We start from the raw sequence: 20,923 nt of genomic DNA on the forward strand, positions 1-20,923 counted from the left end.
TCCGGCTTCGACCCCCTCCCCCCGTCCTGGGTCTGCCTGACAAATAGCAAACGGCCAGACCCGCAGTCTGGGGATGTGGATTCGGACCCCTCCCAGCCCTACCTGCAGGCCCAGGCCCTCAAGTGGGCTGTTTGGGCACAAGCAGCTGGGCAGGGGTTCTGCCAGCCACCCTCCAAGCCCCCGCACTGGCCAGTGGGCCCAGAGACACAGCTGTGCTCAGCAGGCCAGGGCACGGCGCTGGCCCGGGGGTGCCCCCATGCTGCCTTGTGCCCAGCCCCAGGGACGTGGTGCTGGGTGCCGGAGCCCGGCTGTACCTTGGAGGTTCTTGTTCTCGCGTTTGAGGGTTTCCAGGTTGTCCAGGGACTCCTCATAGGCGTTCTTGAGTTTGAAGAGCTCCGTGCTCAGGCTGCGTGACTCTTTCTGTGAGGACTCCAGCTCTGCCTGGGTCTCCTCATACTTCTGCTTCCATTCGGCCAGGATGCGGTCAAAGTTACGCTGCTTCTTGTCCAGCGCGGCGGCCGCAGAGTTGGCTCTCTCCAGGTCGATGGACAGGTCCTCGATCTCCGTCTGCAGCCGGTGCTTGGTCTTCTCCAGGGAGGAGCACTTGGCATGCGCTGCCTCTACAGCCTCCTCCGCCTCCTGCAGCCGGATGGCCAGCTTCTTCCTGCCAATCACCGTCAGCGAGTGAGCCGGGGGCTGGGCACAGCAGGCCCGACGCGTGGACACGGAGCCAGGCAGGCGTGCACCTCAGGCCAATTCCATCAACAGGGACCTGATTCCAAGCCCAGGGAGTCTGGGGGAATCTTGGCCATTGACCTCAATGGACTTGGGCTCAAGCCCATCCTTGAGATTCTCCTGGCCTGACCGGGAGAGGAAGGCCCAGGCATAAGGGGGCTGCTGGCCTGTCATGAAACTCAGGTTGGCAGGTTGGGTTGGCCTTCTCCCAGTACCAAAAGAAGGGGGAAGAGCTGATGAGAAATCAGGACCCTGAGACTGACGGTCCCTTGGGCCAACGGGGAGAGGCCAATGCTCCAGGTCAACCTGGTTGACAGGGCAGGCAGGCCCATGAGGGAGGCTGGGGGTCCTGTCCTCCATGTGAGCTGGAGCTGGCTGAGGCAGAGCTAAGGAGAGAGCAGGAGCCCGAGCTGAGCTGGGGGGGCAGGGCCATGCTGGCCAGGGCCGGAGGAGCAGCCCAGGGAGCTGGAGGCAGAGCAGCAGCAGCGCTGAGGCAGAGTGGAGCTGGAGCAGGCCAGAGCTAAGTGCCGTGAGCAGCTGGGGAGAGCAAGGGGAACCCTTGGCAGAGGGCCCAGTGCAGGGAGATGCCCCAGCCAAGAGGCCTTGCAGGCCGCACTGGGAGGGGGATCTTAACCCCGAAGGGGGGAGGAGAGAGGGCGCTACTCTGGGAAGAAGGGTCCTGCCGCCTACAGCCAGAGGGCATGTAGCCACCGCCAGAGCAAGTGTCCAACCCGCGGCATCCCTGCAGAACAGCCAGGGCCTGGGACGTGTGAGACTCAGACTATGAACTTCCCTTACATTCCAGAGACAGTTGTTTGTGATGTCCAGGTGCCCCAGAGAGAGGACTCTGCCACACAGGAGAGGGGAAGTGGAGCCCTCCCTCTCTGGGTAAAGGGAGTGGGAACGAGGACTTAGATCCTTTCGCTAGCAAATTCCACCAGGATACTGTATAAGCCAGGAAAGTTCCTCACACTAGCAGGACCATTCCCCCACTTACACAAGAATTAGGGGTCACCCAATGAAATTAATAGGCAGCAGGTTTAAAACAAACAAAAGGGAGTATTTCTTCACATAATGCACAGTCAACCTGTAGAATTCCTTGCCAGAGGATGTTGTGAAGGCCAAGACTATAACAGGGTTCAAAAATGAACTAGATAAGTTCATGGAGGATAGGTCCATCATTAGCTATTGGCATGGACGGTGTCCCTAGCCTCTGTTAGCCAGAGCTGGGAATGGACGATGGGATGCATCACTTGATGTTTACCTGTTCTGTTCATTCCCTCTGGGGCACATGGCGTTGTCAGATGGACCTTTGGTCTGACCCCGTATGGCCGTTCTTATGTTCTTCCACAAATGCCACATCACCCCTTGGACAGCCACCAGCCCCCATGCAAACCCATTAGGCACATGGATGTTTGTGCACCCACGGATATGTTGGCTGATGCACAGATCCCCAGATAAGCCCCCACGGAGCAACATGCTGGACATTCAGGGCAGTCCCTGGGCAGCGTTGGTGGTTGGAGCTTGGGGCAGAGAGCACCCTGCTCTCACACACAGTGCCAACAGGCAACGTATCCCTTGGCCAGGCCCAGCATACGGGTGTTCGCTGAGCCAGTCGCGTCTCTGTGTGAACGCAGAGGTGTCTCTGCAGATACACGTGGGAGGGTCAGCTCAAGAGCTGCCCTGTCCCTCTGCAGAGACCAGCAGCCACCCAGGAGATCTGCTCCCAAGCAGTCCTAGCAGGCGGATGGAGCAGCCAGTGCCCAGTGCATGACCCTTGCTGGAACTTACTTGGCTTCCTCCAGCTCCTCTGTCCTCTGAATGGCATCCGTCTCGTACTTGGTTCTCCACTGGGCCACCTCAGCATTGGCCTTCGACAGGGTCCTCTGGAGCTCCCCTTTGGCCTCCACCTCCTCCTCGTACTGCTCCCGCAGCAGGTCGCAGTCATGGCGCGAGGCTTGCAGCGCGTGAGCCAAGGCGTTTTTGGACTGCAAAGGGGAAGGCAGGAGAGCCGAGATGGGCAGAGGGCTCCCCTCAGGCCTGGGGTGGGAGTCAGCCTTCACACTTAGCCAGTGCTGCCCAAGGCCGGGACCCCCCGTCTCCCCCCCTCAGGCAGGCTCTGCTGGGGCAGTGCCTCCTTAACGCGGGGAGTCTAGCTCCAGTGAAAGATGCTGGATTGCTGGCCTGGGGCCTGGTGCTTTCTGTGCAGGGCATGTTCCCACGCCAGCAGGAGCAGTGCCGGTCTGCCCTCCTGGGTGCCACAAACCGGCCCTGTAGGGGCAGCCTAGCAGAAGGGAATTCAGCCTCCCTGGCCTCTCTGCTGAGACTGACCCCAGGGGCCAAGCTGTGCAGTGGTGGGGGTGCTTGTGGGGGGGGTGCAGAGAGCAGCCTGCTGGGCGACAGACCAACACCCACCAGCTCCCTTCACAGAGGGCCCCAGAAAGCCACTGCCTGGGCTGAGCTACTGCTCACGACTGATCAGGGCTGGATCCAACCCCAGCACCAGGCGCAGGGTCCCATTCCCAGTACCTGTGCTGGCCAAGGCTCCCCTGCACAGCTACCCTCCCAGACATGTTTTTCCTGCTCCGAGCAGTGGCTTCAGCCCCTTGCCAGGCTTGGCTGGGCTGGGTACCCCTGAGCATGGCCAGGCCCAGTGTCAGTCTGGCCAATGACTGGCAGTTTGATGGATACAAAGCTGGCTGGGTCATCAGGCTCAAGGGGTAGTGATCAACGGCTCAATGTCTAGTTGGCAGCCGGAATCAAGCGGAGTGCCCCAGGGGTCGGTCCTGGGGCCGGTTTTGTTCAAGATGTTCATTAATGATCTGGATGATGGGATGGATTGCACCCTCAGCAAGTTTGCGGATGACGCTAAGCTGGGGGGAGAGGTAGATATGCTGGAGGGTAGGGATAGGGTCCAGAGTGACCTAGACAAATTGGAGGATTAGGCCAAAAGGAACCTGAAGAGATTCAACAAGGACAAGTGCAGAGTCCTGCACTTAGGACAGAAGAATCCCATTCACTGCTACAGGCTAGGGACTGACTGGTTAAGCAGCAATTCTGCAGAAAAGGACCCAGGGATTACAATGGACGAGAAGCTGGATATGAGACAACAGTGTGCCCTTGTTACCAAGAAGGCTAATGGCATATTGGGCTGCATTAGTAGGAGGATTGCCAGCAGATGGCGGGAAGTGATTTTTCCCCTCTATGGACACTGGTGAGGCCACATCTGGAGTATTGCATCCAGTTTTGGGGCCCTCGCTACAGAAAGGATGTGGACAAATTGGAGAGAGTTCAGCAGAGGGCAACGAAAATGATTAGGGGGCTGGGGCACGTGACTTATGAGGAGAGGCTGAGGGAACTGGGCTTATTTAGTCTGCAGAAGAGAAGAGTGAGGGGGGATTTGATAGCTGCTTTCAACTACCTGAAGGGGGGTTCCAAAGAGGATGGAGCTCAGCTGTTCTCAGTGGTGGCAGATGACAGAACAAGGAGCAATGATCTCAAGTTGCAGTGGGGGAGGTCTAGGTTGGATATTAGGAAAAACTATTTCACTAGGAGGGTGGTGAAGCACTGGAATGGGTTACCTAGGGAGGTGGTGGAATCTCCATCCTTAGAGGTTTTTAAGGCCCAGCTTGACAAAGCCCTGGCTGGGATGATTTAGTTGGGGTTGGTCCTGCTTTGAGCAGGGGGTTGGACTAGATGACCTCCTGAGGTCTCTTCCAACCCTAATATTCTATGACTCTATGATTTTCCATCCTTTTCTAGGGACTTAGGTGCAAGTCCGCATTGCTGGGCTCCCCAACTCCCTTCCTGGCTAGCCAGCAAGCCCCCCCTCCCACAGGAGAGAGGCCCCAGAGAGCCAGTCGTCTCCCTCACACAGCCTTACCTTGGTCTCTTCTTCCAGCTGCCTCTTGATTTCCTCAATAGTCTGGGTAAACGAGGTCTTGCCACGGCTCAGCTGGTTTATAAAAGACTCCTTTTCCTCCAGCAGACGGCTTAGCTCCCCTAGTGCAGACAAAGCCAAACAACTGGAATGGAGCTGGGCAAATAGAAACCGTGCAAGGCCGTGTGCTCGTGTCCTTCAGCTCCCTGCGGCCCCTGAGCGCCAGCATGCAGAACTGATCCCCAACTGCCTCCGGTTCCAGGGGGCCCAAGGTGATGCGCTCGCTAACAGCAATAGGCCTGAGCCCATCTCTGAGTTCCCGCAGAGCTCAAGGAGTCTGGACCTGGCCTTGCAGTTATGGCCCATCACTAGCTCGGAGTCAGTCGAAATGGACTTTATCTAGCACTTCCCATCCCCCAAGCAATGACTTGGCTCTCAGCCAGGCTGTGCGAAGCCAGCCACTAGTCTGGGCCCTGGATGGTCCCCACACAGTCTAGGGTAGCAGAACCTGGCTTGCTGGTAGACGGGATGTTGGCCTGGGCAATTGGCCTATTATCCCTTGTGCCAGGGGCTCTTTACCTCTCGCCTGGGCAGCAGGGATCTCAGCTTAATGTCACAGCTCCCTGATGCACTCAGCCCTTCCAGTGCAGATCCCAGGAGAGTCTGGGCAGAACCTAGCCTCGCTGGGTCTCCAGCCGGGCATCCTTGGACCCAAAGGCAGCAGCTGTGCTGCTGGGGCGGAGGGGGAACTCTGCCAGCAGGGAGCGTCCTGCTGGCAACGCTGGGGGTCACGGCACGTTCCGTAGCCACACTAAGGCTGATGCTACCTCTCTCCTCTCGCTGCCTCCGCTGTTCTGTCTTGGCTGGCCGCGCTGCCCGCCCTGAGTGGGGCCTGCGGGTACATTCTGCAGCTCCTCCGGGCACCGCTTTGGCATCAGTAATTACTCAGCGAGCTGCTCCCTGCCAGAAGAGCACACTGATCTCTCGGAGAGGCAGGAAAGTGGCTGATCCCAGTCCCCTGGTTTAGCAGCAAGCCCAGCCTCGGGGCCCCTCTCAGCCAGTCCAGAGCTGGGCGAAGGCGTTCCGAACCTACCGTTCTCAGTCTGCAGCCGGCCGCGCTGGGTGCTCACTTCGGCCAGCTGGCGCTGCAGCTCCTCCACTTTGGACTTGGCCTCGCTCAGCTGGTCCTCGTACGTTCGGCACAGCTTCTCGGCATTTGCCTGCAGCGAGCAGCCAGGGCAGCGTCACATCGGCAGCCCCGAGCTAGACAACTTTGCTCTTCCAAATGGGCTCAGCTGCTGAACACGCCTCCCCGGGAACTGTCCTGCCTCCTAGGCTATGGTTTGAGACTGGGGAATCCCCCTTTCTCTGACCCACTCTCAGCTGAGTGATGCAAAACAGGATTCCCATTAGGCTCTCACACAGAGCCCTGCTAGTATGGGACCCTTGCATGTCCCCCTCGGTAGAGGAACAGGTCCTGCAGCTGCCTTCAATACAGAGAGCTCAGCTGCTGTTCTGCGCACATGCAGCATCTAGGATAGAACCCAGGGCTTTCCACGCCAAGAGCTCCAGCCTTTGCTCTGATCTTAGCAGCTTCAGAGCCCTCCGGCCCAAGCACGGAGCAGGTACGTGTCCTTATCCCCACTTGCAGCTGGAGGCAGGGAGGTTAGTGACTTGGCCAAGCGAACATCAGACCTGAGCTCAGCGCCCAAGACTCCTGCGCAAACCACCTACACTTGCTGGGTTAGAACTTAGAGCCTGCCTTGGCCTCCACCCGCTCTTGGGCACCCTAGTCCCCCATGCCCAAGCAGGTCTGGTTCCACCCAGCGGGGGGCAGCCCTGCTCACAGCTTCCCAGTCCCTCACCTTGTTCTTGGTGAGATACTCAATGTTAGACGACAGGTCGTCCACCTCCATCTTCATCTCGCTCTTCTCCTTCTCCAGCTTCTGCTTGACCCTCTGCAGGTTGTCGATCTGCTCGCCCAGCTCGGCCACGGTGTCGGCGTGCTTCTTGCGCAGGGCTGCCGCCGTCGACTCATGCTGCAGCGTCGCCTCCTCCAGATCCCTGCGCAGCTTCAGGAACTCTGCCTCCCGCTTCTTGTTCATCTCCAGCTGGACAGCCGTCACGCCGCCCGCCTCCTCCAGCCGCTCGCTCAGCTCCTCCAGCTCCCGCGCCACTTCCGCGCGCTGCTTCTCCACCTTGGCCCTCGCTGCCCGCTCTGCCTCCAGCTCCTCCTCCAGCTCCTCAATGCGGGCCTGGCGGGGGGCAAAGCAGGGCAGGCGCTATGGGGCCAGGCGTCCTCGCCGTGCCAGCTGGAGGGAGAGCCTCACTGCAGCACCAAGCCACCCCACTGGGACAGGCAGCCTGCGCCCCAGGCTCCCGGGCTGAGCTAGCCGCAGTCCCAACACTGATTCTGCTAACACAATCACCCCTAAAACCTTTGGAGAGCTGGGCCTGAGCCACCCAATCTGGGTCCAGCTGTGAATCAGGATTCCAAGCCCAGCCCCACCCCCACAGCTAGGGCGATCTGGCCCTGGGGTTCTGGTGTGGCCCTTTGGGCCCCTCTCACAAACTGTGACATCAGGGTTTGGGGGGTTGGATTTGAGGTTCTGGTGTGTGGGCAAAGAGCTAGCTCCCTCCCGGCTGAAATGCCAGGAGCTTGTCTTTGAGTTTTTAATTAAAAAACCCCAAACCCGACCCCATTTAACCTGCCTCCCCTACAGATCGTGCCTGGGATTGGTCCGGAGCGCACCAGCCCCACTGCGCTGGCTTGGCTTTCCCCAGGCATCCCTGCTGGGCTCCGTGAGGTCCGTGCTCAGAGTGCTGCTAACAAGAACACCCCTCTCATGTCCGGGGTAACAAGCCCCCCCACAGGGTGGGCACGTATGGAGCTGCTGGGCTTCTGGGGAAGCCAGCTGGCTCCATTAGATCTGAAAGGTGCCCAGCTGAACTGGGATCAAGGCCCCAGGGCTGGAGAGAGGGGAGAGGGAGACACACTAGCTTGGCCGGCCCAGCCGGAAGGGATGGTGGAAAGCAGAGCCCTCTCCGCATAGCTCCCCAGAGGTGGCAGCAGGCCCAGGGAGGCGGGCAGTGCTCTGCCCGCTCAGGGACAAGCTTCTCTGTCAGCCCTGGGGCACTCTCCTACTCAGCCCCCTGGCGGTTCGCTGTGGAACGCCAGGCCTGTGTGGTCTGTACAACATTCCTTTACCTGCAGCTCTTTGATCTTCTTCTGCAGCTGGGCCCCAAGCACTTGCTCATCTTCAATCCTTGAATTCAGCTGGTTTGTCTCAAACTCTTTCCTGCACAGAACCAGGACAGAGGCCTGTGGTTAGGCAGAGAACAGCTGCCAGGCCCCTCCTAGCCTGTCCCCCAGGGGCCAGTGTAGGAGACTTCCCTGCAAACTAGTGACTTGTACTTTGTCCTGTACCAAAGGATGAATGAACCTGTACTTGCAACCTAGACTGTTCGGAGAACTGTAGCAGAGCACCTAAGACAGCCCCTCTACATCAGGTTCCCCTGGGGGCACACAGCCCATCCCTGCATTGGGGCGGTTCCCCATGGGGCACACAACCCAATCCTGCATCGGGGCGGTTCCCCCGGGGTGGCACAGCCCATCCCTGCATCGGGGCAGTTCCCCCGGGGTGGCACAGCCCATCCCTGCATCGGGGCGGTTCCCCATGGGGCACACAACCCAATCCTGCATCGGGGCGGTTCCCCTGGGGTGGCACAGCCCATCCCTGCATCGGGGCGGTTCTCCTGGGGTGGCACAGCCCATCCCTGCATCGGGGCAGTTCCTGGGAGGACACAACCCAATCCTGCATCGGGGCGGTTCCCCCGGGGTGGCACAGCCCATCCCTGCATCGGGGCGGTTCCCGGGGGGACACAACCCAATCCTGCATAGGGGCGGTTCCCCTTGGGGGGCATAGCCCATCGCCGCACAGGGGCAGTTCCTGGGGGAACACAGCCCATCCCTGCAGCGGGGCGGTTCCCCTGGGGGGACACAACCCAATCCTGCACAGGGGCGGTTCCCCGGGGGGGCACAGCCCATCCATGAATTGGGATGTGGCAGCTGATATCAACCCTGCTGACTTGCTGATTACATTTGCAGCCCCTGCGGGCTGCAGGTGACAGCTCTGCATAGTAGCCTCTCTTGAAGCTTTGAGTGCTTTTCTGGGCTCCCTAAAGCCTGGGGCGCTGGGAGGCAGTTCGATCGGGTGGGTAGAGTTCTCTGTTCCTGCCTCTGTCACAGGCTCCTCTGGGTAAGTCACTGCATCCTATGAGCCTCAGGCCCCGCAGCAACATGGGGACGAGAACCCCTCCTGCGCTGGGCTGGTTAGACCCTCTCTCCCTGGATGTCTGGGAGTGCCCAACGCAGTGGGTTCTGAGCATGGCTGGGGACGCTAGATGCTACAAAGGATAACAGCATTTTCCAGTCTGGAAACAGCTCCAAGAAGTGAGAACGCCAGCCCCCTGCACCTGTGGGCGTGCTCAGTGCAGGAGGAAGCAGGTGGCAGGAGCAGCGCCTGCTGGGGTTGGCTGCGGGGTATTTCCCCAGGCGTTGCTGGCACTCACTTTTTGAGTTTCTCCTCCAGTTGCTGCTTGTCGTTCTCCAGATCCATCACAGACTCCTGCGTCAGCTTCAGATCCCCTTCCAGCTTGCGCTTCGCTCGCTCCAGGTCCATTCGGATCTTCTTCTCCTGCTCCAGGGAACTTTCCAGCTGGAGAGAAGGAAGACATGTAAATTCGGAAGGGAAATACTCCCTCCAGTGCCCCTGACATCTCCTGCTCCTCCACATCCTCCTGCCTCTGATGAGAGGTCCCTTCTCCATTGCTGGCAGAAACCTAGCATGGCATCTAACACATCTCCTCTGTACCGGGGCGGTTGCACTGGGGGCACATGGCTCATCCATACAACGGGATTGCTGTCACTGGTCTTTGCATTCATGTTTTACTCACATCATCCACTTGCTGTTCCAGTTTGACTTTGGCCTTCGTCAGCGTGTTGACTTTGTCCTCTTCAGCCTGCAGGTCATCTAGGGCCTGCTGATGCGCCTCCTGCAGCGCCTTCTTCTCTTTGGTCAGCTTGGCGATGATCTCGTCCAGAGCCGCCATTTCTTCAATCAGGTTTTTAACCTAGGCCGGCAGAGGAAAAAGAGAGCTTAACTCCTCAGGAGACAGGGGTTGGGGGCAGATGAGAGCTAAACTCTAGAATACCACATCACCACCACTGCCTTCCTCACCACCATCACCACCACTGCCTTCATCTCCACCACCATCACCATCACTGCCCTCATCACCACCCTCCCCCCCACCGCCTTCCTCACCATCCCCACCACCATCTTCATCTCCATCACCATCACTGCCATCCTCACCACTACCTTCCTCACCATCACCTCCACGACTGCCCTCATCACCACCATCCCCACCACCACCTTCCTCACCATCACCATCACTGCCATCCTCACCACTACCTTCCTCACCATCACCTCCACCACTGCCCTCATCACCACCATCCTCACCATCCCCACCACTGCCTTCATCTCCACCACCATCACCATCGCTGCCATCTTCACCATCCCCACCACCACCTTCCTCACCATCACCATCACTGCCCTCACCACCACCCTCATCACCGCCTTCCTCACCATCATCACCACCACATTCCTAACCATCACCACCATGTGCGATGCTGTATGGAATGTGGGAGACACTTAATGATACTATGGATACCAATATTTTAAAACTGCAATGAATCATGCTAGATATGCCGTGTAAAGTATCTACAAAAATGTTATAATTTGCCAGATATGATAATCTTGTTTATATGTTTGTATCACCTTCGTATCGTGAGTTATAGATATGTAGGGTATATCTCTATTTCCAATCTTGTGCTGTGTTTCTGGGTGACACCCCCAGACAGATTGGCATCAGCACTAAACCAGCTTGATGGCCCATCAAGGGACATCACCTGTACAATGAACCAATTGAAAAAGCCAGGGAATACACCTGATGAGTCAGGAAGCAATGTAGGGGCATGCCTATGGACAAAGAACTCTAAGGCTTTTTCCATCCCCTTCTTTTGCCATGAGGCTTATATTTTCTGTGTCCCAAACACAAGCTTCACAGCACAAGCTTCATGGCAAAAGAATATAAAAGACAACTGCTTCATCTCCATTTTGTCTTCAGGCCTGCTTCCCACTGGAGTACCTTTCCTACAAACGAAGCTCTGAACAAAGGACTGAATGACCTATCCAAGCTGTGGCTGTGTTCCAGAGGGACTTTCAAGCCAGCAAACTCACCCATACTGCTAAGAACCTGATATATGGTCTCTGAAGTCTCTGTATGTATCTGACTGCTTTACCATTTAACAACTCTCTTCTTGTTCTTTCTTTTTTCCTTGTAATAAACTAGAGGTGGGCAAACTACAGCCCATGGGCCGTATCCAGCCCGCAGAACCATCCTGCCCGGCCCTTGAGCTCCCGGCCATGGAGGCTAGCCCCCGGCCCCTCCCCTGCTGTCCCCCCCCTCCTACACAGGCTCAGCGCGCCGCACCGCCAGCACTCTGCACGCCGTGGCTGGCTCCAGCCGGGCCATGCAGCTGCGAGCTCCTGCCGCTCTGAGCGGCATGGTAAGGGGCTAGGGAGCGGGGGGTTTCAATAAGGGGCTGGGGGTCCCACGGGGGCAGTCAGGGAGCAAGGGGCAGTTGGATGGGGCAGAGGTTCTGGGGGAGAGGGGGTGGTCAGGGGACGGGGAACAGTGGGGGTTGGATAGGGGTGGGAGTCCTGGGGGGCCTGTAAGGGAGTGGGGTTGTGGATAGGGGGCGCAGCAGTCTGGGGACAGGGATAAGGGGGGGTTGGATAGGGGGTGGTGTCCTGGGGGGTGGTTAGGGGTGGGGGGACCCGAGAGGGGGCTGTTGGATGGGTCGCAGGTTCTGAGGGGGCCAGTCTGGGAGGGGGCAGATAGGGGGCCAGGGGCCAGGCTATTTGGGGAGGTACAGCCTTCCCTACCTGGTCCTCCATACTGTTTCACAACCCCAATGTGGCCCTCAGGCCAAAAAGTTTGCCCACCCCTGTAACAAACTCTTAGTTTTAGACACTAAAGGATTGGCTGGCAACATGGTATTTTGGGTAAGAGCCAAACTAATATTGACCTGGCAATGTGGCTGGCCCTTTAGGGTTCAGAAGAACATTTTGTATAGTGAGCAGTTTTTAAATAAAAAAAAACCTAGGTGCCGATTGGGAGCCAGCGAACTGGAATGCAATAAAGGGGGCTGTGTGATTTCTCTTTTTTAATCTTCTTGATAACCAGTGTGGGGAATCAGAAGCACAGTCTGTGACTGATGAATGTACTTCAGTGTTACCCACCAGTCTTTGGTAGTATCTGCTCTCCCTTTTGCAGCCTGTCCTGACCTTGGCATTTCCAGCGAGGGCTGCCCTAGGCACCACGACCATCTCCACCACCATCACACCCACTGCCATCCCCACCATCCCCACCACCGCCTTCATCACCTCCATCACCGTCAAGCATCCTCACCGTCACTGTCACCATTACTGCCTGTAGCCCCATTGCTCTTGCAGGTCTGTCATGGGCTTGCTTCTTATTCCAACGCTTTCACCAGCTACACCAGGCAAAACTGAAGGCATGTTTTGCAGGTGGAAAGTCATGGCATTACCCCCGGCTTCACTTATTGCTGCACAGACTGTGCAATGCTCTGGGGCCAGGGAGGTTTTTGCTCTTTCAGACACTACCTTCTACAGAGCCTCGCTGCATTTTGGCCAGCCCTGCCAGAGACTGAGCCCTTCCTCTCACACCCTAACAGCAGCCTCTTCTCCCTGAGCAGGTCCCTGGGCTCCTACAGCAGTCACAACACTCAGGGAAGCCATCAGGAGTGTAGCCACAGAGCTCTGTGGAGCCCGCGGTAACTGGCTGCAGCAGTTGCACAGTGACCCCTCTCACATGCGGTGCCTGTTACCTTGTTCTCTGTGGCATGCTTCTCCTTCTCCACCTTGGCCAGCGTGATCTCTAAGTCATCAATGTCCTTCTTCAGCTCAGCACATTCGTCCTCCAGCTTGCGTTTCTTGGAGGTCAGATCCGCATTCATCTCCTCCTCGTCCTCCAGACGATCCGTCAGCTCTTTCACCTTGGCCTCCAGCTGGATCTTGGCTTTGATCAGCAGGTCACAGCGCTCTTCTGCATCAGCTAGGTTGTCTTGTTCCTGGGAGAGTGCATAAGGAAACACATGCTCATCCATTTCCCCCAGGAAATATTACCATCCAGTCAGGGGTCCTAGCCCCTGGCAGAGATCACTACACCCTCATTCTCCTGGACACTAGCTGCTGATGCTCTTCACTTAATGTAGAGAGCAAGCACAAGCCATTCAGGCAGATGGAAGGAAGCTTTTGTTTCTTTCTGGCATGTTCCCATCCTTTCTCTTCCCATCCCTTAGGGCCAAAGAGGAACAGGAGAGCTGCCGAAGCTGATGCTGGTCCTTCTGCTTCAGGTGTATCGGGTGATGGGAGGTGCTGGACTGACGGTGCCTGGAGACTGCGCTCCAGGGAGCAGGCACAGCTTGGCCAGCAGACACTCACACGTCCCACCCATGTGCTGCAGCCTGTTCTGGTGGGGTCACCTTTGCAGAGCAGCCCATTCATTCCTCAGTCTCTGCCCTGACACAAGGGTTCCCCTTATGATGGGACTTTTTGTGAGACGGGCATTTGCTCAGCACTGGACTAAGGCCTTCCATCTCATTTCATGCCGGCCTCTGAATGGCCAGCAGATGACACTGAACCATGGTGCCCTAGACCAGACTGAGCAGTGACCTAGAAATTCTCCATTCCCAAGCCTCGCTCCTTTGAACAATCCTGTCCACAGTGTCAGGTCCTTCTCTGAGCCCTCTCGGGTGCAAGGGGCCAGAAGGCTAGTGGTTCCCATCTAAGGGACCATTCTCGCTTGTGGTATTACATTTGACCTGTCTGGTGGGGTATATCCATGCCTACCCGCACTCTCACCACCCACACCCACATCTCCCCTGCCAAGGAGCTGTACATGGGGCTTACAGCTTGAAGGTGGAGAGACAAGTCATTCTTCTCCTGGATCATGGTAATTTGTTTCTCTTCGAGCTCCTTCCTTTTAGCCTCTGACTTCTCCAGAGCTTCCTTCAGCTTCTGGAACTCCTCCTTCAAGGTGGCCATCTCCTTCTCATTCTGCGCCGACCGGAGCAGAGGCTTGATCTTGAAGAAAAGCTTCATCCAGGACCAGTTCTTGACAGCATTGAAAGCGCGGATGTTCCACTGGATGGTGTAGAGCGCTTCCCTGAGGCACGAGAAGGGCAGGCTCAGTCAAACTGTGATGCTCAAGGACTCCCTGCTTGCTCCCACCCCACAAACACCACCTTCTTGGCTGGCAGGTGCGGAGATAGGTTTTCACAACAGCTCAGTATGTCAGGTGCATGTCAGGGGTTGAGCTCTTTGGGGTATCTGGCCCTTGCGGCAGCAATTCCCGGGACTGCCCAACCATTGCATGGTGCTTATGTACAGCAACAGAAGGGTCAACAATGGCCTCAGGTCTGGTCCATGGCCTGGAATGCATTGACCCTCCCAGGGGTTTCTATCCCAGTGTATCCCTAGCGAGCCCTCCACACTGACTGTAAGAGACTTCCCAAATATGGGGACATGGCTTTTTGTCTCCTGCTGCCAGGCCCCTCCCAGTCCCCCTTTGCAGGTCATGCAAGCCATGGAAAAACACTCCCTGGGCAATACAGCTGACATGCATGCTGGGATGCTTTCCTTGCCTGCCGCCTGGAAAATCCACCACCACTCAGCGTGAGCAGCCCAGAGAGGAAACTGATCTGCCTTATACAGTCTCCATTCCCTCACCAGAAGTAATAAAGCCCATGGATTGCACTGCTGCCTGTACAGCAATGGGAGAAGTGACCCCCCTGAGTGGAGCAGGGCAGGGGAAAGGGCATTCTGTCCCATGGAAGAACGTTGTATTTCAAAATTTGGTTTCATTCTGATTTGGAATGAAATTCTCCTTAAAAGGGAACAGAGCTGCAGGCAGGCTGCCAGGCGGAGCTGCCGCAGAGCCATGAGTTTGGGAGCTGGGACTTCTAGGCTCTTGGCTCCCCATCAGCCCTCCAGGCAGGCTGCCCAGGAGCTGGGCAGGCGAGCTGCACCGAAACCAGGCAGGGCTCTGCTGGAACTTCGGCAGCATCAAACCATCTCCACAAAATGGTTCCATTTTGATGGATTGGCAAAGGTTTCATTGGAATTCCATCCAGCTCCGCCCCTGGACTTGTCTGACCAACCGGGCGTGATGGGTGGTTCATCCCTGCCTGCTTTGATTGGACAGCAAAGGGTGAGCGGTGCTGGCAGGGCAGGCCGCCCCTCTAGCTGCTCTACCTCCGGTTGATCATCTTCTGATACTCAATGCGCATCAGCCGCCCACGGATTCTGGCCTGCAGCATCGTCAGGATCTTGGCCAGGCGCTCGTCTCGCATCTCCTCCAAATGGCCCAGCAAACCAGCTTTGAAAAACACCTGCAAGGAGGGGAATAAGAGCGAGCTTATGGGACCAATGGGCACCCGAACCTCTCTGAGCAGCCATCAGACCCCTAGACACCATTTCTTCAGCGCCTGAGTATGTGTCATTAGCGCTGCCTGGTGTGGACTCACATCGCCAGTGCTCCACAGCCCGCTCGGTGACGTGTGCCCCGATTGCTAGGGCAGGGCCTATGGGAGCTCTGAGCCAGCGACTCAAATACCACAACATGATCTGGGATGATGGGACCCTGGGGAAAGGGGGTCCTTGCTGGACCTCCTCCCAGCCTGTGTCTCTGCCCTTCCCTAGCTACCCATCTCCAACTGCTGCACTGAGCCACCCCCACCCTGCCTCCTCCCACGGGTGGAAGAGCAGGCAGGGCAGGGACCTGCAGCGGGAGGGCCTAGTCCAGACAGCGCTGGGGTGGTGGGGTTTGGAGCAAGACCTCTGGAGGCGATGAGCCCTGGGGAGAGCAGAGTGAGCTGGAGCCGGAGAAGAGCACTGGGAACTCTCACCCTTCCCCTCCCTGCAGCTCTCCAAGGAGGAGTCCCATCCTCAGGGCAGACCACCCAGGTCCAGCTCCCTCCCTGCCTGCGGGAGCCCAGCTGCCCTCCCCTCTCACCTTGGTGTGACCAAACTTGTACTGGGAGTGGTCCAGCTCCAGGGAAGTCAGCAGCTTCTCCGTGGCCTTTCTACTGTCCACAAACTTGTCATCAGGAATGGCAGCAGGATTCAGGATCCGATAGCTGCAGAGACACAGCAGAGGGGCCATAGCACCGAGTTAGCTCCCCCTAACCCCACGCAAAGAGGGACCCAGCCAGGAACATGTCTGTGCGACACGTGCTGTGGCCACGCTAGACACCGGCAGCACCATGGCACAGGTCGCGTGCTGGCTTGTGCACCGGTACGTAGCATGCCTGGCCAGCTCAGAGCTGCCTCCTCTGTGCTGGGATCTGCATGATACAAGCACCATGGGGCTGAACTGCCAGGATCAGAGCCAGGCCAGCAGGCTGCCAATTGTGCCTGGGCCTACACTTCCACCCAGCTCCGAGCTCAGCTCACAGAGGCAGGGAGGGAATTGAGCTGGGCTCTGTGCATCTGATGCGGGGAGCCTCATTAGCCCCTGACTGACATTCAGCCTCTGCCTTGGGCTCCGGCCTCTCACGCCGAACACCATCATTTGGGGGAGGGCAGCACGACACCCTGATGTATCCACGTTAGCCCAGGTGTATCCAGGAATCTCGGACGGCTTTGCGCTGGGAAGCAGGATGAAGGCACCATGCACAGCAGGGCCAGTGGCAGAGGGTGAGCAATGCACATGCTGGATTCAGATGAACCCCCACGCGCTGGGGAGCAAAGCGGAGCCTGGGGCGATCTGCTGCCTGCCTGAGCTAATCCCCAGCAGCCAGGGGAGAGAGAGGGGAGGCGTTACCGCTGCTTGAAATCAGCGTAGAGGATCCTGTTGGGGAAACCTTTGCGGCAGATGCGAATGCCCTCCAGCACACCATTGCAACGCAGCTGGTGCAGCACCAGGAAGGCGTCCATGGCTCCTGCAGAGGAGAGAAGGCAGGGGTTGTGTCAACAGGGCCCACGTCGACCAGGCTATGGCCTGAACCAAACCCCATGGCCAGCAGGACTGGGGAACTGAAAGCTGAGCCTCCAGCTGGACCTGGATTTTGCACGTGGCCCCTGTTTTAATAACAGGTTTACCCCACTTGCTGGCCTGGACCGAAACCCAGTGCTGTGGCCTGGGCCCCCTCTGCTCTCTGGAGGGTGGCCAGTGCTATGTGTGTCTCCTGTGTGATGGCAGAACACAGGCTCGCAGCATAGCTAGGGAAGGATTTGCCTTCCATCTCTGCTGCTCCTGCCAGGAGACTCTAGGAGGGGTCGGAGCAGCATCCACAAAGCGCAGGTGTTTTACCCACAGCTCCTGAGGAGCGACCCATTTGCTTCTGGGTTTAGACCCCCTGTAAAGGTCCTTTTCACCTTTGCATCCAAGGGGCTCATGGAGACAGGGAGCTCTCCTGTGGCCCCTCTGGGCAGCCCTAGGGCACATGGTGCATCTGGAGGGGAGTGCTTCCCCTGACCCCTCCTGACAGGAGCTGGAAATCATGGGCCCAGGAGAGACACCTGTCAGGCCTCCTTAGCTGGGAAGCCGTGACTAGAGGTGGGGGATGGGATCCTCAGAGCTCTGGCGGGAACAGGTGGCACACGCAGCCCAGAGGAGATAATGATGGGCTGCCATTAATCTGAGTGCTGTCCTACCAGCCCCGTTCCTGGGCCAGGCCAGTCCTGCAGCCGCATACCTGGGGTCTTGGTCTCGTTGGGGATGATGCAGCGGACGAAGTGAGGCTGGGTGGCCCGCAGGTTGGTCATCAGCTTGTTGAGGTTCTCCTGTAGGGCAGATACAAGGGTGAGGCGGGACACGCTGCCTCTGCCCTGCCGGGTGTCACCACTCACCTCGCATCCCCCTGCCCCATGTCTCCTCAGGGGTCTTTGTACCTTCCCAAGGCTGTGGGAACAACACCCTAAGCCCGGCTTCCATAGAAAGGTCTCTGGGCCCTGGAGGCCTTCAGCCTGCGGGGGAGGGCTCGGCACAGCACTCCTTTGAGGCTCTCCTGAGCAGCCTCTGGATGGTGCCATTCTCCACGGGGGTTTGCCATGCATGGTAGGGGCTACCAAGTGCATTTTCACTTGCAGCTTGGGGAAGGATTTGATCCCAGGAGTCTGGAGACGAGAGCCAGCCATGCCGGCATCCCCCGCACCAGCCACGCTCCTTGTGAAAAGTGCAAGGACAGGGCACAACCTGGGGGGTAGGCGTCCCCCCGTCTCACTCAGAGCATGAGTGATGCATGATGTTTGTTTCTGGGACTTCCTTTCCCTTTGAGCAATGGCCCAAGCCACCCAGAAGCCCTGCCCTTCCTTGTGCCATGCCAAGCTGCCTCCTCTCCTAGGCCAGGCAGCCCCCTGCTCTCGGTAGCAGACACCCTGCAGCAGCTAGATTGACCCACTCACAGCAGCATGTCTCTACAGCAGATAGGCCTTCCCAATGCACAAGGAAGGAGGCCAGTAAAGTGTCCCCGCAGTGGGTTGAACCCAGAACCCTCAGCTCTGAAAGCCCCCCCATCTGACGCTGGAGCCAATGAAGACTGGCACAGCTGCTGCTCCCCTGTCATTGCAGAACAAGACTCTTCCAGCAGGATCTAGCTTTAGGCTTATGAACCCCAGTCTGGTCTGGTTCTCAGCTGTCCCCCTGGCTGCCTCAGAGACAGAGACACCCCCGGAGTGAGTGCTGTGAACGGGGTTCAGGGCCCTGTGCTGCACTGAGCTAGCAATCTGCCCTAGCCATCTCCCAAGGCAGGAGAGCTGCAGGGCGGCTCCATAATCCTCCCCTGTTCAGAGCCCCGTAAGATCCACCTTCATTGTCTTCTGCCAAGGGCTGTCCTTCCCGCAGTTCAGAGTGAGGAGAGAGGTAGCACAGACTTAAAGTGATGTTCATGTAATACATTATCTAAACATCACTGCAAGTCTTAACTGCCGCTCTCCCAAAGGCGGAGATGCGCCATCGCGGGCTCAGCAGCGGCACAAGCCCCACCTCAAAGGGGGACATTTTCTCTCCGTCTGGGACCACGGGTCCTTAGCTGAGCGAGTGCAGCGTGGAGAGGAGCTAGCAGCAGGGGGCTGAGACTCTTCCCGACCCGGCACAGAGCTGGCACCTGCTCTAAGGCTGAGGACCTGTCGCGCCCACGCAGCAAGAAACACCAACCCTGTAGGGTCTTTGTGTCTCTTACAGCGTCAGGGGCTTGTGAGGGAGATGCCCCCGGGCTGTGTGAGGGGCTGGGATGGATTCTCGGAGGGGAGTCTTCACCCTCCTGCCCTGAGTGTGGGTCTCGCTCTTACCTTATGTAACTGTGACACCGTTTGGAAGGAAGCCGCCTTCTTACGCTTCTCCTTGACCCCTGTCTTTGGTGGCTCATCTGTTGGAGGGAAACGGTAAATTCATGATGCCGGTGAAGTATTGCTCTGTGGTCTGTTGTGTCTGCTGCATTTGGAAGACTCTGGGTCCCATGTTAGTGCACCTAGATGAGCCATGGGCCTGCTCTTGGGAGTGTGTGAGGCGGGAGGAGGGGGTGTGCAAGGAGGGAAGAATGGGTGTGTGAAGAGGGCAGAATGGGTGCGTGAGGCGGGACATGGGTGTGTGAGGTGGGAGAAAGGTGTACAAGGAGGAAGGACTTGGTCTGTGAGGAGGGAGGCAGGGGTGTGTGACGCGGGAGGCAGGGGTGTGGGAGGCAGGAGGTGGTCTGTGTTGGGCCCAGACGCGGTGGCAGAAGTCCCATGAGCGTGTGGGCAGGGACGTTGGAGGGAGAATGGAAGTGTGTGTTGGATTGGTGAGCACGTTAACTAAGGGGCAGAGCTGTTTGTGAGTCCCCCTGTCTCTCTCCTCACTGGGGAATGGAAGGTGGCTTGTGAGTCTGGCCTGGGCAGAATTCCCCATCATGCAGATCTTAGCAACCCCGGGCCAGCACCGGGTGCCAGGTCTCTGTTAAGGGGGAAATGGCAACACGTACCCTGGATCACACCTGCAGACCGGGATAAACCTCTGCTCCCCTCTGGTGTTGCCCGGCTTTCCCTGTTGGGATTCCCCTTCACTCCTACAACAACATCCCCCACTGGGCTCCCCAGGACTAAGCTGCAGCACCTCATTGCCCAGGGAGCAAGAGACTGTGTATGGGAGTCAAATCCAGGTCTCCCAGGAATCAGTGCAGCGTGGCACCCTAGGTCTCTTGGTGAGCAGGGGATGGCCAGTGGTGGATTAGCCACTGGGCCAATGAGGCCCGTGCCCAGGGGCTCTGGCTAATTGGGGGGCCCCAGGCAAATGGGTGCCCCCATGCCCCGATCCTATTTCCCTGGCAGGAACATGGGGGGACTGCAGGCAGAAGGGGTGGGGAGGGATCCCCACTTGCTCTGGCCCAAGGCCCCACAAAACCATAATCCGCCCCTGATGATGGCCTTCTGTCAGAGTCACCGCATGCTGCAGGCCTGCTGGTGCCAGCAGAGAGCAGTTCTGGGCAACTCGTGAGGTGTTCCCAGGCGAAGTCACGGTGTGGGTGAGGGGTGAAGCGGGGCAGGACCATGGCTCACCTGAGGAGGAGCTTACATAATTCTCATATAAGCTGCCCAAGAGCTTGTTCTGCGATTTCTGGAAGACTCCCACCACTGTCTCATTCAGGGGGTCTTTATTCTTATCCAGCCAGCCAATGATGTTGTAGGGCACCTGTCACACCAGGACAAAGAGAAGCGGGTCAGGTCAGCAGCCCAGCACAGAGGGCCCAAGAGGCCTGGGAAAGAGAAGGGCTCGGCGGGGGACATACCACTCCCGCATAGTGCACCAGCTCAAAGTGCGCCTCATATTTGCGCTTCTTGTCTGGCCGTGGCTTCTGGAAGTTGGGAGACTTCCCGATGTGGTTGTCGTACAGCTTGGCCTTGAAGGACATGTCTGAGGCTTTCGGGAACATGCACTCCTCCTCCAGGATGGAGAGGATTCCCAGCGGCTGCAGGAAAGGATACCCATGAGCCGCTCAGACTTCGGCACAGCGGGGAAAGGACAAGAAAGGCCCCCACCCAATCCCGGCCCCCAACCAATCCCTGGCACAAATGCAGCCATCCTAGCAGCTGAATTGCAGGGGAGACTTGCTCTGCACTCCTGGCTGGGGAGGTGCTGAGGCCCTTGCCAGGGAAGGAGAGTCAGGCCTCTGCAGAGAGGTGCTGG

At 57.9% G+C, this 20,923-nt stretch overlaps 1 protein-coding gene across 1 annotated transcript in view; it reads right to left on the reverse strand.

The window, feature by feature from the left end:
* Positions 1-20,923, reverse strand: part of MYH7B (myosin heavy chain 7B) — a 50,836-nt gene that overhangs the window by 5,210 nt on the left and 24,703 nt on the right. The window contains exons 16-32 of the mRNA XM_084645910.1: positions 20,526-20,705; positions 20,296-20,428; positions 19,054-19,130; positions 17,460-17,547; positions 16,586-16,703; positions 15,776-15,899; positions 15,016-15,152; positions 13,672-13,927; positions 12,588-12,830; positions 9,572-9,748; positions 9,188-9,333; positions 7,824-7,914; positions 6,481-6,870; positions 5,709-5,835; positions 4,619-4,737; positions 2,527-2,723; positions 315-664 (exon numbers count right to left, since the gene is read on the reverse strand). Coding sequence (XP_084502036.1) covers positions 315-664; positions 2,527-2,723; positions 4,619-4,737; positions 5,709-5,835; positions 6,481-6,870; positions 7,824-7,914; positions 9,188-9,333; positions 9,572-9,748; positions 12,588-12,830; positions 13,672-13,927; positions 15,016-15,152; positions 15,776-15,899; positions 16,586-16,703; positions 17,460-17,547; positions 19,054-19,130; positions 20,296-20,428; positions 20,526-20,705 — 2,953 coding nt within the window. The remainder of the gene's footprint in view (positions 1-314; positions 665-2,526; positions 2,724-4,618; positions 4,738-5,708; positions 5,836-6,480; positions 6,871-7,823; positions 7,915-9,187; positions 9,334-9,571; positions 9,749-12,587; positions 12,831-13,671; positions 13,928-15,015; positions 15,153-15,775; positions 15,900-16,585; positions 16,704-17,459; positions 17,548-19,053; positions 19,131-20,295; positions 20,429-20,525; positions 20,706-20,923) is intronic.

This window comes from Lepidochelys olivacea (assembly GCF_965140295.1).
Source record: "Lepidochelys olivacea isolate rLepOli2 genome assembly, chromosome: 13".
NCBI lineage: Eukaryota > Metazoa > Chordata > Testudines > Cheloniidae > Lepidochelys > Lepidochelys olivacea.